The 21,321-nt window shown below is 32.2% G+C and overlaps 2 protein-coding genes across 6 annotated transcripts; one reads left to right on the top strand and one right to left on the bottom strand.

Annotated features, from left to right (window-relative positions):
• Positions 1 to 748: 748 nt before the first annotated feature.
• Positions 749 to 13,262, top strand: LOC123551717 (uncharacterized). Of its 5 annotated transcripts, XM_053541217.1 has the most exons (7): positions 749 to 845; positions 4,115 to 4,171; positions 4,995 to 5,072; positions 6,250 to 6,312; positions 7,955 to 8,017; positions 10,138 to 10,237; positions 10,965 to 13,262. In XM_053541217.1, the coding sequence occupies exons 1-7, from the start codon at positions 800 to 802 to the stop codon at positions 11,974 to 11,976; spliced, it is 1,419 nt and encodes a 472-aa protein (XP_053397192.1). In that variant the 5' UTR covers positions 749 to 799; the 3' UTR covers positions 11,977 to 13,262. The 5 variants fall into 5 exon arrangements, with proteins under 5 accessions (XP_053397192.1, XP_053397194.1, XP_053397193.1 ...); XM_053541219.1 differs by lacking the exon at positions 7,955 to 8,017; XM_053541218.1 differs by lacking the exon at positions 6,250 to 6,312 and having other exon boundaries at positions 750 to 845.
• A 746-nt stretch (positions 13,263 to 14,008) lies between these two features.
• LOC123551718 (carbohydrate sulfotransferase 11-like) lies at positions 14,009 to 20,056 on the bottom strand. Its single transcript, XM_053541226.1, has 3 exons — positions 18,905 to 20,056; positions 17,344 to 17,460; positions 14,009 to 15,345 (listed from the first exon to the last, which is right to left on the bottom strand). The coding sequence occupies exons 2-3, from the start codon at positions 17,453 to 17,455 to the stop codon at positions 14,162 to 14,164; spliced, it is 1,296 nt and encodes a 431-aa protein (XP_053397201.1). The 5' UTR covers positions 17,456 to 17,460; positions 18,905 to 20,056; the 3' UTR covers positions 14,009 to 14,161.
• Between the last annotated feature and the right edge of the window lie 1,265 nt (positions 20,057 to 21,321).

Here is a 21,321-nt window from a genome sequence, read left to right as displayed (position 1 = left end):
TTTTCAGAAAAGGCGTGACTTTACTGTATATTTTTTATTTGGTATATATGTACGTGTAGGGAAACATTTGTTCGTGTACTAGTATAACCCAAGATTATTCGGGTTCATTCAATCACTATATATTTTGAAGTAGAAACAAGCATTTTCGCGCTCTAGATAAAACGTTTCATATTTAACTCCTCATAAACATTTTAATAGTTGGAAATTTGAGTCCAAAACTACCTAATGTATCTCCAGTTAATGGACAACAGTCTCGAGAATACGATCTTGATAACATTATCATAATCAACAATTTGTCTAGTATAAATTATCTCTATCATACAGACAGTGGTCTCACATCCCTTGTGCCGGTATTACGCCGAGTTTTGAACCCACACAGCAAAAAAATCTGATGAACATAAGTTACAGTATGTTTTAACTCTAGGCTAATTCGTAACTGGATATTCTGAGTTTGATAAGTTACAAAATACTACATTTAAATATATTATAGTCATGTTTGTAAACATCACGTTTTTAGTGCAGTTTTGATTGTAGATTTGTAACACAAAACTGTGTATTTTGTCCGTTTAAAATACGTCATTTTGACCCAAATTATTCATAAGCGGTACCCGATCATATGACCAAATGTTTCTTTATGACCGATTTGTTGTTCACTATTCAATTTCAGTCACGAACCAGTCTTTAAAAAGTATGTTTACCGATGTTTATAAATATCACGAGATTTAAACACTTCCTTGTGAAAATTTAAACTAGGCAAGTACTACAGTTTTACCCATTTGCCGTTTACCCAGATGTCGATATGGATTTAGTGATAAAAATTGTGCTACTATTTTGTTTATCTCAAGGTAGATTGGTATTTATTTTTTATGCAAGAATGCTGTTGAATGAAGTTGTTTCAATTTAATTTGTTCCTTTTACACAATGAATAATGATATAATTATTATTTAAATCAAAAATACTTTTTAATAATTTTGTCGTTTTTTTTTTTCATCAGATGTGGAATGGCTCTTAATATATGTAACCTGCATTTCGATGTGTAAATTGCAAACTAAAATGCATTACATTTTTACATTGATACGTTTAAATTTTTTAAAGATTGTACAGTGGTATCATTACTAAACGCACGAATTACAAATTAATTACGTGACTCCCCATTTGACAATGATGCCAAAATAAAGGCGAAATTACTGAGGAAGAGTGATTTATATTAATGAATTATATCAATTGTAATTTGTATTTATAATGAATTATAATAATACAGGCATATAAAAAGTGCAATTTTACTATACATATTATACATCGTTACACATAACAAATTTCTCATAACTGTTTATGCAAAAAGTTGTTTTGAGCATAACAATATGTATGAATAACGTCAACATTGTTTTCCTAATTCCTTTTATAGAATTTATGTTATAAGATTCTTTAATAATCTGACAAACATTGAAATTTAAACTAGCAATAACTAGTTTGTAACCATGAATTCATGCAATTGCATAAAGGAATAGCTAAAACTTATTTTTCCATCAGACATGAAACCTTATAAAATACTTCATCAAATGACACATGGGGGTAACTACTGTAAAGTTCATTAAAATGTCAATGTAGGAAATAATACCGCGGGCATAAATGCTTTTCTGGGCTGTACGGACTACAGATCTACATCCTATAGGATGTTGATACTATTCTACAAGATATAGGACGGATACGAGTATTCTGGACTACGCGGACTGCAATTTTACATGATATAGGCTGTCAGTACAGTAATCCGGACTGTACGGATGACCTTCAGAATTATATAGGATGTTTACGAGTATTCTGGACTATAAGGACTACCATTCTATTTTAAGTTAATATAGGATGCTGATGAGTATTCTCGACTGTACGGAGTACCATTCTGCATAATGTATGGTGCAGACGAGTATTTTGCGGTATGGAACACCATTCTACATTATACAGGATACAGAAGAGTTTTCTCGACTAATTGGAGTACACTCAAAAGACCAAACGAGTATTCTTCATCATACGGGATGCCATTCTGCATTAAATAGGATAGACATTAATATACCGAATACTATTCTCGATCGAAAGGAATACCATTCTACATAGGATGGAAACTAGTCTAAATACTGATGCTTATCTGTACCTTTCACAGTATGTTTGTGTGAATAATAGTGTTGCGTGAGGTTAAACCTTTATATCTAACATGATATCTTTGATTTTGAAATGTGCTAGATAAAGTTAATGGCTGAATGAAACTCCCATTTCTCTGTAATGTCATCAAGAGAACAACACCAGACAACAGCACGGGTTTTACAGATTGTTGATATTACAATACTGCTCGAATTTATTCATATAAAGGAAGCATAAGAAGACGTCATTGAACTCGATTGTCCCAATTTTGATATATAATGATCAGCATTTGGTAAATAACTTCACACAAACACGATAAATTCTCAGGTTGAGTCTTCCATAAAATATTTACTTGTCTCAATTTCACCAGGATATCGTATATCTATGTAGTTGAATGTGCAACATCCAGTGCCATAAGCGAGTTTGGAGACGCTCTGCACTATAACAACATCGCAGATGAAATTTTGTGATATTTGTTTTTAAGTTAGAAATGTTTCTATCTTTGCTTCTCGGCCGGTTATTTTCGGAACTCCGGGATATTCTTTTTGAATCTCTTTATGAGTTATAAGACTGGACATTAAACCTTGGAAATTATTACTTTATCCATCAGAAAGAGTCAAATTCGTGTAAAATATATGTATCCTCAAACGCCGCGTTTTACTGAAACAAAAAAAATGTTGTGATAACTGTTTTCTTCAACAGCATAGTTTTCCTTACTCATGATTCATTTTTACTTGTGAACTTTTGTTGTTGTTTTTTTCTATGATTTTTAATCAAATTTTAAAGCTTGTACACCGTTACATGTGGATATATTTTTAGTCTAGCTACTTGTAAAATAACCCCATTTCAAAGTTTTTGAAGACTTAAGGATTGACCATATCAGTGTGTGAGGTAAGAGCTCAAATATCATCATTTGTATTAGTTTATGTTTGTCTGATTAAAGTAGTGTTTATTTTTACAGAGGTTTATTTACTTGTGGGCTGTCGCTTGGTCCTGACCCCCTCGTTTAGATAGAACATTTATAGCTGTACACAAATGTTTTCGCCTCATCATGATAACTTGCATGTTTTTCATTATATGTGTATATTTTTCCTACATTTGACACATTTAATTCATCGTGACTTAATATGTTTGATAACCCTAACGAAAGTAAATCATGCAATGATTGAAATCTTACAGGACCCTGATATTTTAGTTTTTTCAATTTATAACGGCCCAAAAAGTGAATAACATCTACTACTGGATGCACCAAAATCGTAACGGGAGTTTTCGTGAATTGCAGCATTTTCCTTTTTTTTTTTTTTTTTTGTCTTTTTGCAAAATCAAGATATACACTACACATCCTTATAAAGGTTTGTGAGGCATGAAGCAGAGTATTTTTGAATTTTTGATACATGATAGACGTGTACTTAAATTAGCAATTAATATGTTTTCCCTTTGTAAGAAATATGTAAAGTCACAGATTTCAAAACAAAACAAAATGTTGACGTTGCGGGGGTGAAATAAAGCCATTACATAAAATTAATATGTTCCATATAGAATTTATTAAAATTGTTTACTGAAATTGATAAAGTGCTCGACAGAGCCTCGCGTTTTTAAATTATTATTTTATTCAACTCGTTTGATAAATTCAGTCTGAAAAGACACTCACGTTATATCCTCCTTAATATGTAATTTTACAACACTTTTGCACAGAGGTTTTATTTTTGTGCTAACTGGAATTTCCTAAAAGTTGATAACATTAATCCATCGAATAATGAAGTCAAAATTAATTAAAAAATAGTGCCAAAACTTGGAGTGAATGACGTAAAATACCAGTGGTATTGTGTTATCTTTAAAAGAAAACACCTGTTAAGGACAGTAGATTGTTCAAGAATTAAACTCTCTAAGAAAGCATGTAAATTACACACATACAATGCTAGGCCTGTACATTCAAACTGTATTTTTTAGTATAATTTATGTTTTAGCATATATTTTTCAGGTTTATTCGGTATTGGTGCTAAGCCAGACTGCAATGGCAAAGGAGCAAATTCATGCGGTATGCTAAAGTACATGCTTGATACATAGAATTATTGTACAATAATCTATCTGAAAACTTTTTTTATGATGAATTACCATCTTAGCTGTTTCTAACATATTCTATTATGAAAACGCGTGCATATTTTAATTAAAACATGGCAATATTAAACTCACGTCGGTAAATTATTTGGCCCCTGTATCATACAAGCGTCGAGAAAGAGTGCTACTGCATATTGGATCTGCTTTTTTACATAAATGACCTTTTAAAATTCAAATGATACAAGAGAACGATTTTAGCCTTAACAGATAAACTCACCAAAGTAAGACGTCTGTGCACTCCTAAGTCTTTCTACGCCGGGCGTGTTACCTCTCGTATTTAAACACGACCTACTATATTTGGCAACATACATGCGTCATGAAATAATGATTCCGTATTTATCTACTTATTACACAAAGACAAATTAAAACCGAAATGAAATATAGCATGGACAATGTTATAACACTCCGAATCGGTGAAAAGACGAGTGTAGAAATTCATTCTGACTATGCCTTAGTGAAGTTATTCCGCATCTCTTCCTTTTGGATTGATGTATTAAAACATAGTTCTTCTAAATAAACGTTCCGGTCACCTAAGTCACTCGGTTATTATTATTATTATTATTATTATTAAGAAATATATGTAACGAAGCCAGATGAAGTTCATACATCAAACAAAACTTAAATGCGACTTTTCCCTTCCTTACCTTACATACACGTTTATTTATCGATAGCCAGCCAGATTGCTGCACACACAAAAGAAAACATAAATTATTACACAGATGTATATATTTTACATTTCAAAGCACCGACTACACCTACAGCTACAACTACAACTACAACTGCAACCATACATTCAACGAATGAAGACAATGTGCAGTCAGGTGTGTTAGATTTTTCCATACTTTTGACAAGGTTTCCCAAGTAAGAAATTTATGATCTAGTTACCTCTAGTATGAAGTTGCTTGAACCAATTTATGCAGATACTTAACGATTATCTTTTACCATTCGAAAAATAACACATTTCTTTGAAAACCTTTAAATATGTAAGATTTTGTGTGTTTATACACTACGGAAAATGGTTCCGTATACGGGAGTGTGTGCATTCCGTATACTCCTAATAAACTGGCGTATACGGAAACATTTTTCCCGTATATGGAACATTCCATATACATTCCATATACGGGAATCCCGTATTCTTTAATTAGACATTCATGTTTTTCTCACATGGATCCGTTCATTCATACTTAGCATAAATACTTTTCAACAGTTTATGTCAGTATTCAAAGTTAGGGATTGTCAAGGTTCAAAAGTATGTTTAAGGCGTAGGTTTTGATCATACTTTCACGAAAGATACCTACTTTATATGATATTCGTATATTAGACATATACGGGACCGTATACTCCCGTACATATTTTTCGCAGTTAAATTACCTTAACGTAACATGGTCTGCTTTTTAGCTTTTAATAGCGGACGATGATGCCAACTTCAGTTTCTAGTATCATTTCAAATGCATTCAAAAGATCTTTTTATAGATTTCATCATTTTTTAAATTACAGTCTACAGTTTTTCGTGTCATCCATGCGTTCTGTCTTAATAGTGATATGTTGTTTCAAATATAATGTTAAACTATTATCATTATGGAATTCAGAAATTTATCATTATGGAATTCAGAAATTAGGTTCTCCATTCTGATGTGTAGTAGCAAACGTAGTATATATTGTTGCGCCTTTGTCAATCTTAAATTTTACTTTTATTTTCAAATATACTTGCTACCTATACCCAAAACATAATACCCATGCTCAATTTTGAATAACACTTCATTTGTCCGCAAAACAAATTCACTCTACAGGATGTGTTGAAGCAACATCTAACATATTCCTAAAACCAGTACTCGAGTCTTGAAGCTATGAACCTACAACAAGTGCAACGTTCTTATGATTTATTCAGGCGGAATACTTAAAAAGTTCTCAATAAATAGGTTTCAATAGTTTCATAATTTACTAGCATATTTGCCGGTAAACTTTACTGATATCATCACTGCTGTGTTTGTTTTACAGCTGTTCATACCACTACCACTGCTACGACGGCATCCTCTAAGGAACCACATGCTAAGGCCCAAGGTGGGTGTTTATTTGAATATATATAATGATACATTAATTGTAAAGAATACATGACTTTTGGGATAAACCCACGAGTTTTTGCCTTACCTATTTTACAAATAAATGGTGAATATCTTTACGCTTGTTTTTGATTCGGTCACAATTAAGATTGTATGACGATATTCCAGTTTTAATGATTAAAGGGAGATATACTATGTATGTGTTCCTTCGGGCATTATTTAGGACACACATTAGCGCTTGGTAGAACATTTGGCGGTTCTACTTAACATACAGCCCTATACCATATATATGCATTGATCTTTATCACATGTTTAATTTACAGTACACCGGTATTATATTTGTCTGATACAAAGAAAGTAACGATAATCATATATATACAACCACGGTCAGTAATAAACGTGCTTTCTTAATCTCAAAGGCAAATGATTTTGGCCAAAGTCGTTTTGTTTTATTGGAGAGAAGCTAAAGAATCAAATACCAAGTAAAAGTATCGTTAATCATTTAATAAAAAGAAATTAAGATTGCAGAAAAAAAGCCTTTCAAGCATTTAGGACTTGATAGTAAATTTTCTATTTATAACAAGCAGTTTTAGTTGTCTTTTAGTACATCTAGTATTCAATGTCTCGGCATCAAATGTTTTTAAAGCGTTTTTAACAATAACCTTTTAACGACTTTCATTTTCTAGTTTGCAATCCGTTGATAGTATCTATCAATTATTATAATTTATGAATTATATTACTTTAATAGGATTCCTCTTAAGCTGATACTCTAGCGAGGAGTGCATGAGGGGTGTTTCACGTTTCATTAGTTCTCATAAACAGACTAAATCGAACCAATTTCGCTTAGTTGCGACTTTAAGGTGTTTTAGTGATACAAACTGATTAATTGATTGTCTGTATTGGACTTTTGTTTTAAAATATAACTGTTTCTATAAACATTGTAGTATGCATGTCCTTCTGTTTCATAACGTCGATAGCACCTGCCACTTCAAATTACTTTACTGATTTTGATGCGCAAAATATCGATCGTCATTTCAACTTTATGCATCTATTTACCAATGCATTATCATTATGAAGGATTATGACATTTGTATAAGCATTTAAAAGAAACTAAATACAAAACTAATTATTTACACTTGAGAAATGTAAAAAAAACGCCTCATTTAATCGTAGAATGGATTTGGCTTGAAGCGTGTCTACCGCTCGCGTATGTTCTTTCAAATATAATGTTAAGCTATTATTATGATGGAATTCAGAAATAAGGTTCTCCATTCTGATGTGCAGTAGCAAACGTAGTATATATTGTTGCGCCTTTGTCAATCTTAAATTTCACTTTTATTTTCAAATATACTTGCTACCTTTACCCAAAACATAATACCCATGCTCAATTTTGAATTACACTTCATTTGTTTTGCAAAACAAATTCACTCTAGAGGATGTGTTGAAGCAACATCTAACATATTCCTAAAACCAGTACTCGAGTCTTGAAGCTGCGAACCTACAACAAGTGCAAGGTTCTTGTGATTTATTCAGGCGGAATACTTAAAAAGTTCTCAATAAATAGGTTTCAATAGTTTCGTAATTTGCTAGCATATTTGCCGGTAAACTTTACTGATATCATCACTGATGTGTTTGTTTTACAGCTGTTCATACCACTACCACTGCTACGACGGCATCCTCTAAGGAACCACATGCTAAGGCCCAAGGTGGGTCAACCTTTGTGTTTTTTTTTTTATTTGAATATATATAATTATACATTAATTGTAAAGAAAACATGACTTTTGGGATAAATCCACGAGTATTTGCCATACCTATTTTACAAATAAATGGTGAATATCTTTGTTTTTGATTTCGTCACAATTAAAATCGTATGACGATATTCCAGTTTTAATGATTAAAGGGAGATATACAATGTATGTGTTCCTTCGGGCATTATTTAGGATACACACTAGCGCTTGGAGGAACATTCGGCGGTTTTCGTATATCTACTTAACATATAGCACTATACCATATATCTGCATTGATCTTTATCACATGTTTAATTTACAGTAAACCGGTGTTATATTTGTCTGATACAAAGAAAGTAATGATAATCAGATATATACAACCACGGTCAGTAATATACGTGTTTTCTTAATCTCAAAGGCAAATGAATATATAACCACGGTCTGTAATATACGTGCTTTCTTAATCTCAAAGGCAAAATTTAATGATTTTGGTCAAAGTCATGTTGCATTATTGGAGAGAAGCCAAAGAATCAAATACCAAGTAAAAGTATCGTTAATTATTTAATAAAAAGAAATTAAGATCGCAGTAAAAAAGCCTTTCAAGCATTTACGACTTGATAGTAAATTTTCTATTTATAAAAAAGCATTTTAGTTGTCTTTTAGTACATCTAGTATTCAATGTCTCGGCATCAAATGTTTTTAAAGCGTTTTCAATAGTATGCATGTCTTTCTGTTTCATAACGTCGATAGCACCTCCACTTCATATTACTTTACTTTTATCGTCATTTCAACTTTATGCATCTTTTTACCAATGCATTTATAATTTATCATTATGAAGGTTTATGACATTTGTATTAGCATTTAAAAGAAACTAAATACTGAACTAATTATTTACACTTAAAAATGTAAAAAAAATACAACGCCTCATTAAATCGTAGAATGGATTTGGCTTGAAGCGTGTCTACCGCACGCGTTAGTTGTATATTCAGTCGTTGGTAATATATCTTTATATGCATAAAAGACTTGACACCTTCCGAAGACAAATAAATTGACATGGTTTTCTTATTATAATGCACGATGTTGACGTGTTGATTTTGTACGAGAGGCCGTCTATGACAGTCTGTGTAGAATACTTACGATGACACTTCTGCACTCAATAAATGAATAAGTAAACGGCGTTTGATCTTTAGACAAAATATTTTTACAATGATTATAATAAAATTAAAACAATTTTGATAACATACGCACAATTTTGGAATATTTGGACAATTTTAATGGGACAGTGCTGTCTGAGTTTCTAATCAATAGTAACATGTAATTAATAACATTTAATTTTTGTAAATTCAAGCTATGGAATTTGTGTGACATGAATTGCAACGCGAAATCCTCGTGTATAGGGAAACTGGTTATGACGCAAGAAACGCAAATAAACCATAGAATAAGTCGGAATTTTATATTATTTCTTTAAGTGTAATGATAGGTGCCCCGTTCTTTTCTCACACAAGAGTTTTAGAGCGTTGGTGTGCGGATTACAAATATCACATATTCTTTCACCACTTGTATATAATTTTATAATATTTTAATCTCTGTTAATTGTCAATCCTACTGTTTATGCCTCTAAGAATTAATTTGTTCATAATACATTATTTTGATTCATGTCTTTGACTTTACATTCCATGTTAGGATGATTGTTAGAGGACCAGGCATTTTAGACTAGCTATAGCCAGATATGCTATCCTCTTTGAATAAAGTTATTATTATTATTATTATCATATTATAATAATGATAAATAAATGTCATATTTGCATACAGGTTGTTGTCTTAAATTTCTTTAGGCATAATCAATGAATGAACGATTGGTATGTCTTGATGCAGTTTATTTGTTTGTATTCCTCAATATCATGTGGCGTTCTGTAGTTCACTTATTGCACTGGTATGTTCTATAATCTCTTATGCTCTGCTAAAAAAAATCGGTAAATATGCAATATATTTTAATCTCGATGAACACACGACATCGTAATAAATACAGATAGATCTACATGTATTATTTATAATACAACGTGACATGGTGAAATAATCATAACTTTTTTTTATTTTAGGAAGACAGTACAAATATGAAGCTGTGTACATTGTTATTCCTGTTGTTGCTGTTGTTGTTGTTGTTGCAGTAATCATGGGTGTCGTCTGCTGCATTAAAAGGTAATACACATGAGTTTACAAAGTTAATAACTTTAACCAGACGGTCTTGGGTTACCTGTTACATGAGAAAGTATGGGTTACCTGTTACATGAGAAAGTGAAGTAGTTGACTTACTGTAAAACATCTATTGTTTCTTTTGTATTTTATTTTCAAAAACGTCGCTGTTCGAACAATATTATTTAAAAACATACACTGGTAAAATTATTAACGAAAAATTAAAATGCAAAAACGACATTTCTTAAAATCTAATGATGTGAATGCCCAATATTAGTGTTTTTGCTTACCTGACCTATGTATGCAACATTATGATAGCACCGAAGATTCATATAAGATGTTATATTCCGCTTTTCTATTCCTGATGTTACACATTTTTACCACGGAAATGGTAATGTAATAAGAGATTGATGTTCAGATTCTTTATCTAACGATTTGTCATGTTTAGCGACATCACGTGTTGTTATACAGCACATGCCACGGCAAGATTTGATAAACAAAACATCCTCTTTCTATTTCATTTAAATAATTTCGGAATTAGGTATGATTAAAAGTAAATATTGGACCTTTTTCTGGAAGTAGTACCAGAGTTTCACGTTATCACAATGGACAAGTTTGTAAAAACTGTTTTAGGTTTGACATTATTAGCTTCTATGTAAATTCATTCACATATATTTGTAATATTTTTGCAAAAGTTTATGTTTTCACTGTGCTTACTATTATTCTTATTCAGAAGAAGGATCAAGTTGTCTCTCCCGAGAGTTCTTTACAGGAGAAATAATCCAACAGAAACAAACAGTCATGGAACAGCTATAACAAATATAGCATTTAACGGTGCCGAAGTATCTCTAAAAGAGTCTCCAACATCTGTTCATACGAACCAGTCTTTGGATAGTGGGTATGCTGAAATTCCTATTGGTATAACTGAGGAATGTCCTGACAATGAGTACCAGACAATAGACATCTTACCTGAAGATCAAACACTATTCGCCAATACTTATGGACATTTGAAAGACAAAAGTGGTTGTTTTGATAGCAAAACGTATTCACATATAGGCGAAAAGCATACAGGCAGCACCGTATCTAAACCCGAAAATATGAACTATTCCCACATTGGAAAACAACCAGGCCAAGAACTACAGTTAAATGTTTCTGAGGACAAGAGAGATATTACGTATAACACTTTAGATACTCTGTCAAAACTTAACATAGGAAGGAATGTAACGAACGAAAAAAATAAGAATAATGAAGAAGCAGAATACAATCATGCGATAGCTGGAAGGACTGGATCTCTTTCTGAAATAAAGATACCAGATGAATATGCACATCTGAATAGTGCTGTACAGATAAAACAAACACACGATATGACAGTATATCGGACCGTCGCGGCTGGCAACGAAGACGAGTTACATGAGATGCACAGGCCCGGATATTCCAAGGATACTGAGAAGTTGATCACCGAGGAAGAAAAGGGCGCTTCTGTACACTACAGTAAAGTAATAAAAACCAATGCGACGACTGACAGCCCTAATAAATCATTGCCAAGAAACGATGGTTACGAACTTGCAGTGGCTTTAAAACATGATTACCTGATTCTTGAGCCTGAAAAAGAGCCTGGCAATGAAACGGATGTACAGTTTCATGTGGCTGAAAACGAAGGTTTTGGTGAAAGGAGACTTTCTGAATGTGAGGAATCACAAAATCATCAATATTTTATTTTGGAGAAAAATACAAACCTTTCTTAATTTCAGTCTTATTTTGACAAAGGGGTGGACGATAAATAATTAGATATCTCACAATGTAAGCGCAGCTTTATTGTATATTAAAGGTTGTTTTGGAATCGAAGTAGGCTAACGTGATTTCATATAACATAATCATATTATTTTTTATTGTACACGTTTGTTACCCATATGACATGATGTTGTTGTTTTTTTTTATCAATACCAATTCTAAACCAATTCTTTACCAAAGTAATACCAATCATACAGAATTACAGTGTTTCATTGATGCAACATTAATTTTAATGCTGTACTCAATAGGATAAGAAACAGTTTCATTTCACTTCAATTCATTGATGTTGCATTGAAAACAAATATTTATATGAAAAGTTCAAAATTGGTACTTAAATATTCCATTATGAAGAGTAGCACAGCCATAATCATAAGTAGCACAGACATCATCTTAATGCAGACATATATTTTTAAGGTATTTTATAACTAAGGAGTTGCTAGGGTTCCGTTAACTACTACATACAGTTTGATTTACTGCGAGGTGTCATATAATAAAATATGTATGGATTTTAATCACTGATTTATTTTTAAAGGAAAAGCAATATATTCCAGAAAAATAAAGTAATGTTTTAATGTTTTTCATTGAATTGAGCTTTTTAGTACACTGACTTATTCTGTTTGATTCAATGCTCGATCTAATTCAAAACCTGTAAACAACAACAACAATAAGCAACAATGCTACTTTTTTTCTGTACAAGTTTGCATTTTTGGAATATATGTATTACGATCATTTCATATGAATTTTCTAAGGATCGCAATATAAACAGATTGAGTCTGCGTAAATTTTGACTTTATTTTTGTGTTGCCGACTTAAACAAACGTACAACTTTTTGGTTATTTACCCACCTACCAATTAGTTACCAGGTACTTATAATATGTTGTTTTCGCTAATATTAAATAAAGTATAGGGTTGAGATGCATGCATAAATATTTTTATAAAAAAAAGTAGGAAGATTTAAAATATACTGATTTTTAAATGTTGTTGAATCACTTTTATTTAAGATTTGTCTTTTTCCCAAAATATCCAGGTCAGAAATATAGCAAAATCTAGCTAAATTAACATTCTATCAATTGTGGTTTTCTATAAAATACCAGTGTTAGCATTTCGTTTTGTTTTGTTTTTTATACAGATTTGATATTTTTTAATAACGACGTTCTATTATATCTTATTAATATTTTATTATCTCATTTGCATAATATTTTTGCAGTTTCTTTACCAATAAAATACTGTACAGACCTAATGTTTAATTATATGTAAATACCATATCAACACCACCCCTTATGTGAAGTTTGATGGTAACAGAGAAAACATTTATGAAGCTGTAGCGTAGCCAAAGTCAAAAGCTTGCCATAACACTTTAACTAATGCATGTGTAAGCGACACTGACGGTGATGGCAACAGCGATGACAAGGTAAGAGCAATAGTTCTCTTTAGTCTTAGAAAAGCCGAGCTAAAAATTACAAATTATTCTTTTGAAAAGTACATCCCTGCCAAAATTGTTTCATTTTTTAGAATATATTTATATAGCAGATCTTAAATATTAAACATATTATAACGTGGCGTGACAGCCTTGACAAGACATGACTGAAAGCTTTCACCTGCATGTTGTCTTAACATTTAAAAACAAAGCATTTTCCTTTCAAAAGATATGAAACTGATCAGAGAACATGTCTACCTGACCATAAATCCCATATATACTAGAAATAGCACAGACATTTATAAAGTTGGGTTTATGACCACAAACATATATTCAAAGTCTTCATAAATCCTTTAAATTATTAACACAATACAGGACAGAAAAAGCATACTACCTATGCTGGCATTTGTCACTGCTGTATTTACAACATTGAACTTTAATCCATCAAGAGTTCTGTTCTGTTTCTGTTTGTTGCCTGGAAGGCAACTCCTGCTGCAATTAATGCTTAAGAATTGAACATTTCACAACTTGTATTGACGCAAGTTAAAAAAAAAAACAATAACATCGACTATCCAGTAACAGAAAAAGCTTTATTTCGAAAAGCTGCATTTTCAACAACTTTTGTCACAGCACAGTTTTAATAAAAAATAATTGTTCCGAAAGTTTAGTGCACAGTATCTTTTATAAACACTTGGTAGCATATGGCATAAAAAGTTAAACTTTTAGGACATACTTATTCCATCAAAATAGTTAAATTTTACACTACTTTTCTCAAACAAGTAATCCGGAGATTCATCATAGTCAAAGTACTGACAATCGGGTCTCACTATTTTTCTTAGTTTCTCCATGTCTGTCCTATTAATTCTCTGATACGCTTGCACGAGAGCTTCTTGTCGTTGCTTCTTCACTCGTGCCCAGTCAATGTCACGTGATAACACATCTTTGATAACGTTAAAGTACATTTCTTTTGTTATACGAGAGGAACTTTCATTATTCGGAAATGGCATATCAATTTCTTTTGGCAGAAGTCCACTTATTTGGAGAAATCGCCATGTGCGTAATAAAAAATTATGTACGGAAATATTGCAGATTTTTGAAAACATTTTAATTGTGGAGAAACTGATGTTTATATGTTTTGATGCAATATTTATGGCTGCTTGCCTTTCAAAATCTCGAAATGATATGTTGAGGTTAAATCTGGCATTCCAGTTATCTATAATATAGTAAAGGTCTTCCTTGAAGTTTTCAAATTTCATTATGAAGTCATATTTTGTTTTACAAGGGTGACAATGTTTGTATATAGGAGTAAAGTGACGGTTAAGTTTCCTTCCTCCTCCCTTTGTTTTGGAAATGATATATTTTATAAAAGAAGAAAATGATATGTCATTTCCACATACGATACTATTTTTATTTTTTGTCATTTTCGCGATCTGTTTACCTGTGATCTTCCAAAATAGATAGTTTGGATGGTAGAGTTTATCTACGTAGGCGGAGAACAGTTTTGTATATGGGTCACGAACAACGATAAGTGATGTAGCAGTTGTCATAAACAGGTCTTTCTGATATGTGGTCCCATTACTAGACTTTCGAAAATTTTGGTATAGTTCAAGTTTATTATTCTTACTTGGTTCCACTTGGAAAGGGGAGTTAAGTCTGCCTTGACGGCTCATGGCTGTTAAAGTCTTTCTCCAGAATGATGAACCAACCTTCTGAACTGGACAGTAGAGTATGTTATGTCTAATTTCAACGACTGTCCCCCCTTTGAATGTACTTTCAGCCACCGTGAGGGGCGGAATGTGTCCTTTCATTAGACATACATCTCTAAGATGATGTTGCCTAGCAGCAAATACTGCTCCAATTTCTCTGTTTTTCTCATATTCTTGTTTGTTTTCGGACGTACCACCATCTGAAAAATAAGATCTGAGTCAGTATTAATGGGTTTTCAGGCAATATGGTTAATTCCATCAGTAGTACTTTAAGATTATTGTAAAAGGAGATATTTGTACGAGGCAATAAATCGGATCTGTCATATATTGGAACTAGTTAGTGTTGTAGAATATTTGTGATGTACTGCCAACTTGCGAAAGTGAAATATAAAGTCCTATCTATATTAATAATAAACTATCCATGTGTATTTATTTTTGCATATACTTACAGCGTCTTAGACAAAAATATATCTGCTACGAACATCTTACACAATTTATTTTTGCAAACAAACTAAGTGACAAGATTAAAGCTAAAAAACAACTTGTATTTACTTTTCAGCTTTCTAACATTAATGATAGTAAATGTCCTATAACTCTTAAGTACATTTAAAGTTTGAATAGAATGTGTCATGGATTACAAACTGTTTAGGCAATATTAAGAAATAAGGAGATTATTTCGTCTTACTTACAAAAAGTCATATTGCACGGTATTGTCCACTTTGAGGGATAATGTTCTAATTGGGAAAACCTGATGAATACGTTTATGGAACTATTTAGAAAGAGACCAGTCTGTATGTACATTGTGAGAAATGGTATAGACCGTTGATTAAAATGGGCTCCAGTTGAGTAAGAGTGAGTTCAGCTTACTCCACTGACGTGATTGTCTTACGTTTACCCTATTTAAGTACATTTAGATACATTTTGAATACCTTTTCAGCAAAACTAATATGATACAATACATGTATAGCGGAGGTCCCCCCTGAACAAATAGAGAGAAAACCTTTTTAGAAACATGCCTGTCCGGCTAACTTAGCCTAGCTTTTTGCGAATAGACAGTCTGGTTCTTTAACGTGCCTGATGTATAGCACCGATACACGCGAAGCCGTCTTTCCTGTGACGAACCAGTACATGCCTCTTAGTTAGGTGGGAGACACTCAAGAGCATCTCAAAAATGTCCAGTGCCTGGGCCGGGAACTATAAGCATGCTTTTCCTGAGCCTCCCAAGCTCCTGGTTTTTTTACACAAACGAAAATATGAAAATCAATGTCAAACGAAAAATCGTCAATTTTCGGTAGATTGGTTTCACTTTCAGTGTTCCAAATATTTGTTAGGAATGCTTCAGTAAAGCTTTTATAGGTTTTAATTTACATTCTGATGATATTTCTGGTCACCACCAACTGAAATAAATCCGAAAGTTTTGTACCAGTTCGAGGGGATTTTTTGATAAAAAAAATAGAGGGAAAATGTATACTTCTTCGGGAGGAGAAATGAGCCAAAGGGATGATATATATTCTTTGGATATACGAACTCCAGTTTGGAGTCTATGTAATTCCATGCGAATATCGGGTTACATTTGACCACGACAGAATTTGGTGCACTTTTCGTGCTCCTTAGTATTACACGTGACGGCTTGTTCATATTTTTAAATATATCTGAATTGTTACTTTTCAAAATAGATTCTGTTATTATTAATAGTTGCTGGTTTGTTTTTCTTTTACCTTTAGTATTTTAAATAACAAGCAATTGTCACCATTAGACGAAACAGTACATTCAAATCCGTCTTTTTCATAATCATGTTGGAAAGCGTTTTAGACTGCACCTACTATACCAATTTGATTAAAATCATATCAAATTAAGAAATAAAGATCGAGAGCTTACTATACCAGCTAAGAGTCATGAAAAGATATGTAGGGCATATGAAATCACTAAAATAGAAACACACGTTAGTTTAGTTGTAATCTTATAGTATATGAGGTAAACTCTAGTATTTTTAGTTTGTTGAAAATGGACTCATTCTATATATTGTAAGGAATTAGTAAAAATGTTGTTGAAAATGGCAACCAGTGTAGACATTGCAACCTTGCAAAGAAGGATGACAATAGACACCAGACTATATATTGTGAGACATAATTAAAAGCTGATGAAAATGGACATCCGTCTATTTATTTTGAAGTTGATGAACTGATATAAATTCTTACCTTGAGGTGATATTGATACATATCTAACTGCATACAATGCAATATTGACCAGGAATATCACTGCGACAACTGAAATCATTCGTTTGTTACATGATCTTTGTACGTCCACCATTCTAACTGAAAAATGATGAAACGTTTAAAAGAAAGATGGTTAAAGGTGCAAAATAAAGACAAATGAATAGACATAAATCTTAAAAAAAGACTACACATTTTGAAATATAGTACTAAACATTACGATAGCCGTGCAATATTCCCTTGAAATCAACACATGTACAGAGAAACAAATGATTGTTTCTGTATTTTCTTAGACTGACATGCGGGGTCATTTTGTCCTACTTTTGTGTTAATCGCTTTTCCGTAATCGGTCGGAAATTCTTCGGGATCACGTGATTTTAAAATTGTTTCAAACGAATATCCATTTAAGACGCGCAACAAAATAACTGTATTTCCATGATGGTGATTATGCACGACTTGCACGAAAAATATGAGATGTACAAAATTTAAATTTAAAATTGACAATGACATATATTAGGCCAAGACAATGTGTTTATAATGTCTAAAATCTTATTAAATTAATGTAGCCATGTATACATAAATAGGTGTATTTAGATAAATTTCAATCATACTTTGTTTCTGCAGTGTAAGACAGTTACTCATTTATATTCTTAAAATTATACTGAAAAGAGATTAACTGAAAATGTTTACAGACGAAGTTGTAAAAACACTTTTATTCGGGAAGGGCCTGAATTGTCCTTATGAAAACGTGTAGTATAGCTGTATATTATCTGTATTATAAGAATGATTTCATGAAGTTTTTGTGAGTTACAAAATTGTTGAATTCCATGTGCAAAGTTTGTAAAAATCACGTTATCGTTTGGGCATATGATATATTTTGCATCTATTTATAAATTAGAGCCTCGTTTTGGAGGATTCTTCCGGAAAAGTCCGAAGATGCTCGACGGGTTCGTAAGCAGTCGGAAAGCATACTTTCGGTTTGACATAGGCAACATTTTTTGTTTATTTGTTAGTTATTCTTGAACATATTCATGACTATTTGGTCAGAACCGATGCAGTGGGCCATATTTTCAGTAAATAGGAAGTCTCAGCTACAAACTCTGGTTTTCATATAATACTCGTTCGGGTTTTAGTAATGGACCTTTAAGTTTCGAAGAAATAAACTGAAAATTAAAAACCTTTGATAGAAAGTCACAATATCGAACAAATTAACTGCAAGTGGCTCACATCATATATCACAACATCCAAAAAAGTCTTACTTAATATATTGCAATACGCGAGAAATTAATTGAAAGTGGCTTCTTAATGTATGACAGTATCCAAGAAAGTATACAATTATATCCCTTTTGAACGATTAGACGATTTTAATAATAATAGTAATAACAATAATAAAAACTGCTACACAAAGAATGTTGTTAAGCAAGAAAAAAGAAATCCTTAAGGCGTATTACCACAATTTAGTAAGATTACAATTGCATTTAGATTAATCTATTTCTTTGGGATTTTTCACATGTAATTCTGCAGTGAAATATTTAGTAAAATTCACTTGTAATAGCAGTACTGGTATTCCAGGTTGACAGAACAGTTTAATCCGCTTTAAAGACAAGATTGGTATTTCAGGTTGACATAACAGTTTTATCCTCTTGTAAAGGCAGGACTGATATTCTAAGTTGACATAAGAGTTTTATCCTCTGGTAAAGCCAGGATGGTATTCCAGGTTGATCCTCTTGTAAAGGCAGGACTGATATTTTAAGTTGACATAAGAGTTTTATCCTATAGTAAAGACAGGATTGTTTTCCAGGTTGACAGACCAGTTTTATCCTCTTGAAAAGGCAGGAATAATGTTCTAAGTTAACATAAGAGTTTTATCCTCTGGTAAAGCCAGGGTGACAAATCAGGTTGACAGAACGGTTTTATGATCTTCTAAAGGCAGAACTGATATTACAAGATGACAAAAGATCTTATTCCGGCTCTTGTCAAGTCGGAATGGTATTTCAGGTTGACGTTACAGTTTTATCCTTTTGTAAATGCGGAACTGATATTCAAGGTTGACAGAACACTGGTATCCTCTTGTAAAGAAAGGGCTTGTATTCCAGGTTAACAGAACACTTTCCCTCTTGTAAATGCAGAACTGGATTCCACGGTGACAGAACACTTTTTCCTTTTGTAAAGGCAGAGCTGGTATTCCAGGTTAAGAGAACATTGTTATCCTCTTCCAAAAACAGAACTGGTATTTCAGGTTGACAGAACACTTTTATTCTCTTGTAAAGAAAGACCTTGTATTCCACATGTCAGAACAGCTTATTCACACAAAAACTGTTCTGATCAATAAAAGCAGTTCCATGACAATTGTTGAATATAAAAAGAACAGTCAATATAAATGCTTACTTGTAGTCACTGTACAATGTTGAACAAATAGTAATCATACGTTACAATAACATTAGTTAGCTTACCAATTAATGCTATAATTATTCCGATACATGTCGTTTACAGAAGAAATTTTTCACAGAAATGTGGTGTGGTATTTATCTGATTTTTCAGTGTTATAGCGAGTACTTAATTTAAGAAATTTACTCTAGAGATTTTAGAACTTTTTCTGTGTGCTAGATGAACTTTTTAAAACAGGGTATTGAATCTTTAAACAAATGTTGAATTTGAAGATTGTGATCATATGTACAAACAGTAAAACAGGGAGTTTTCACTTTAAATGTTATAATGTAAACTATTCCTAAACTTTAAGTTGGCTATACATTTTTCTTCATTTAATTGACTGTCATGATATAGTAATTATCATACGGATGAGGCATAAGAAAGAAATAATAATAATAACGATCAGAGGTTAACATATTGTTTGGCTGTGCATTCTTACCGTAATGGCAGACTTAGTGCCATAAATGCCTGACGGCTTTAGTCTGATGGCTGTCATTATTGCTAAAAGGCACACACAAGTCGTTTATAGACTTTTTAATATCCGTTTTTATATTTTCTTCCTTTCCGCAAATATAGAAATATTACTAGTATTTGTATTACTTGTTTCATTAACAGTGCCGTTATTATTGTAGAATCGATCTGAAAACAATTCAGCACATTTTTTTCCCGTCATAATGACGTTGCTACATAACGTCAACTTCAGAAGGCGCGGACATTCCGGTTACCCGAAGCCATTATGATTATGGCGTGTGAGGCACACTGAGCCATATGCATTCGTCAAACCGAAGAATATTCCTCCGGCCAAAAGTCGATAGAGGTCAGGTTTTCTGTAAAAAAATAAGGGCATTTACACATTTTACCTAATAACAAGAATTATAAAAATAAGAATCCTTAGGTGCAAAGACAGTATCCATATTAATCATTTGATTCACCAAGCGGTATTTTTAAAATAATTTCCATCTTTATTTTGATTGACCCGCGCAACGATATATAATGCCATTATTTTGTCATTCTTTTCTTATTATTTTCTATATAAAATATATAAAATCACATTATACGCGTTAGTTTTGAATAATTTTCGTATAAAACCATTGATATGAAAGCATAAGGTAAATAATTTCTTACTCTCAATGGATATCTCTTGAATGAGGTACATCTCATTTTTAAAAAATAAAAATTTATTGAACACGATACAATAATTCCACTTGAATATGCGGTATCGTGATCGTGATCAAACGTAAATGATTTAATCAGTGTAGTCGAACGTAAATGATTTAATCAGTGTAGTTAATTTATGTTTGAATATTTTATTCGACATAATGAGTTTCATAAATGATTGTACAAATCAAGTATTGCATATTCGATTCAAAATTATTATTTTACATAAACCCATTTATAGACTGTTATCTTATTAAATTAAAGCTGATTGAATTGTTAAAATGATAGATACGTCACGCGTATATCCTTTTTATTGGACCTGTAATAAATCTTGCCAATTACCACAAAATAACGGGTAATTATTTGTAGTTGCAA

The sequence above is a fragment of the Mercenaria mercenaria genome, chromosome 4, assembly GCF_021730395.1.
Source record: "Mercenaria mercenaria strain notata chromosome 4, MADL_Memer_1, whole genome shotgun sequence".
NCBI classification, from domain to species: Eukaryota; Metazoa; Mollusca; class Bivalvia; order Venerida; family Veneridae; genus Mercenaria; species Mercenaria mercenaria.
The sequence above is the reverse complement of the archived record's forward strand: the minus strand, read 5'-3'. Positions and strand labels throughout refer to the sequence as shown.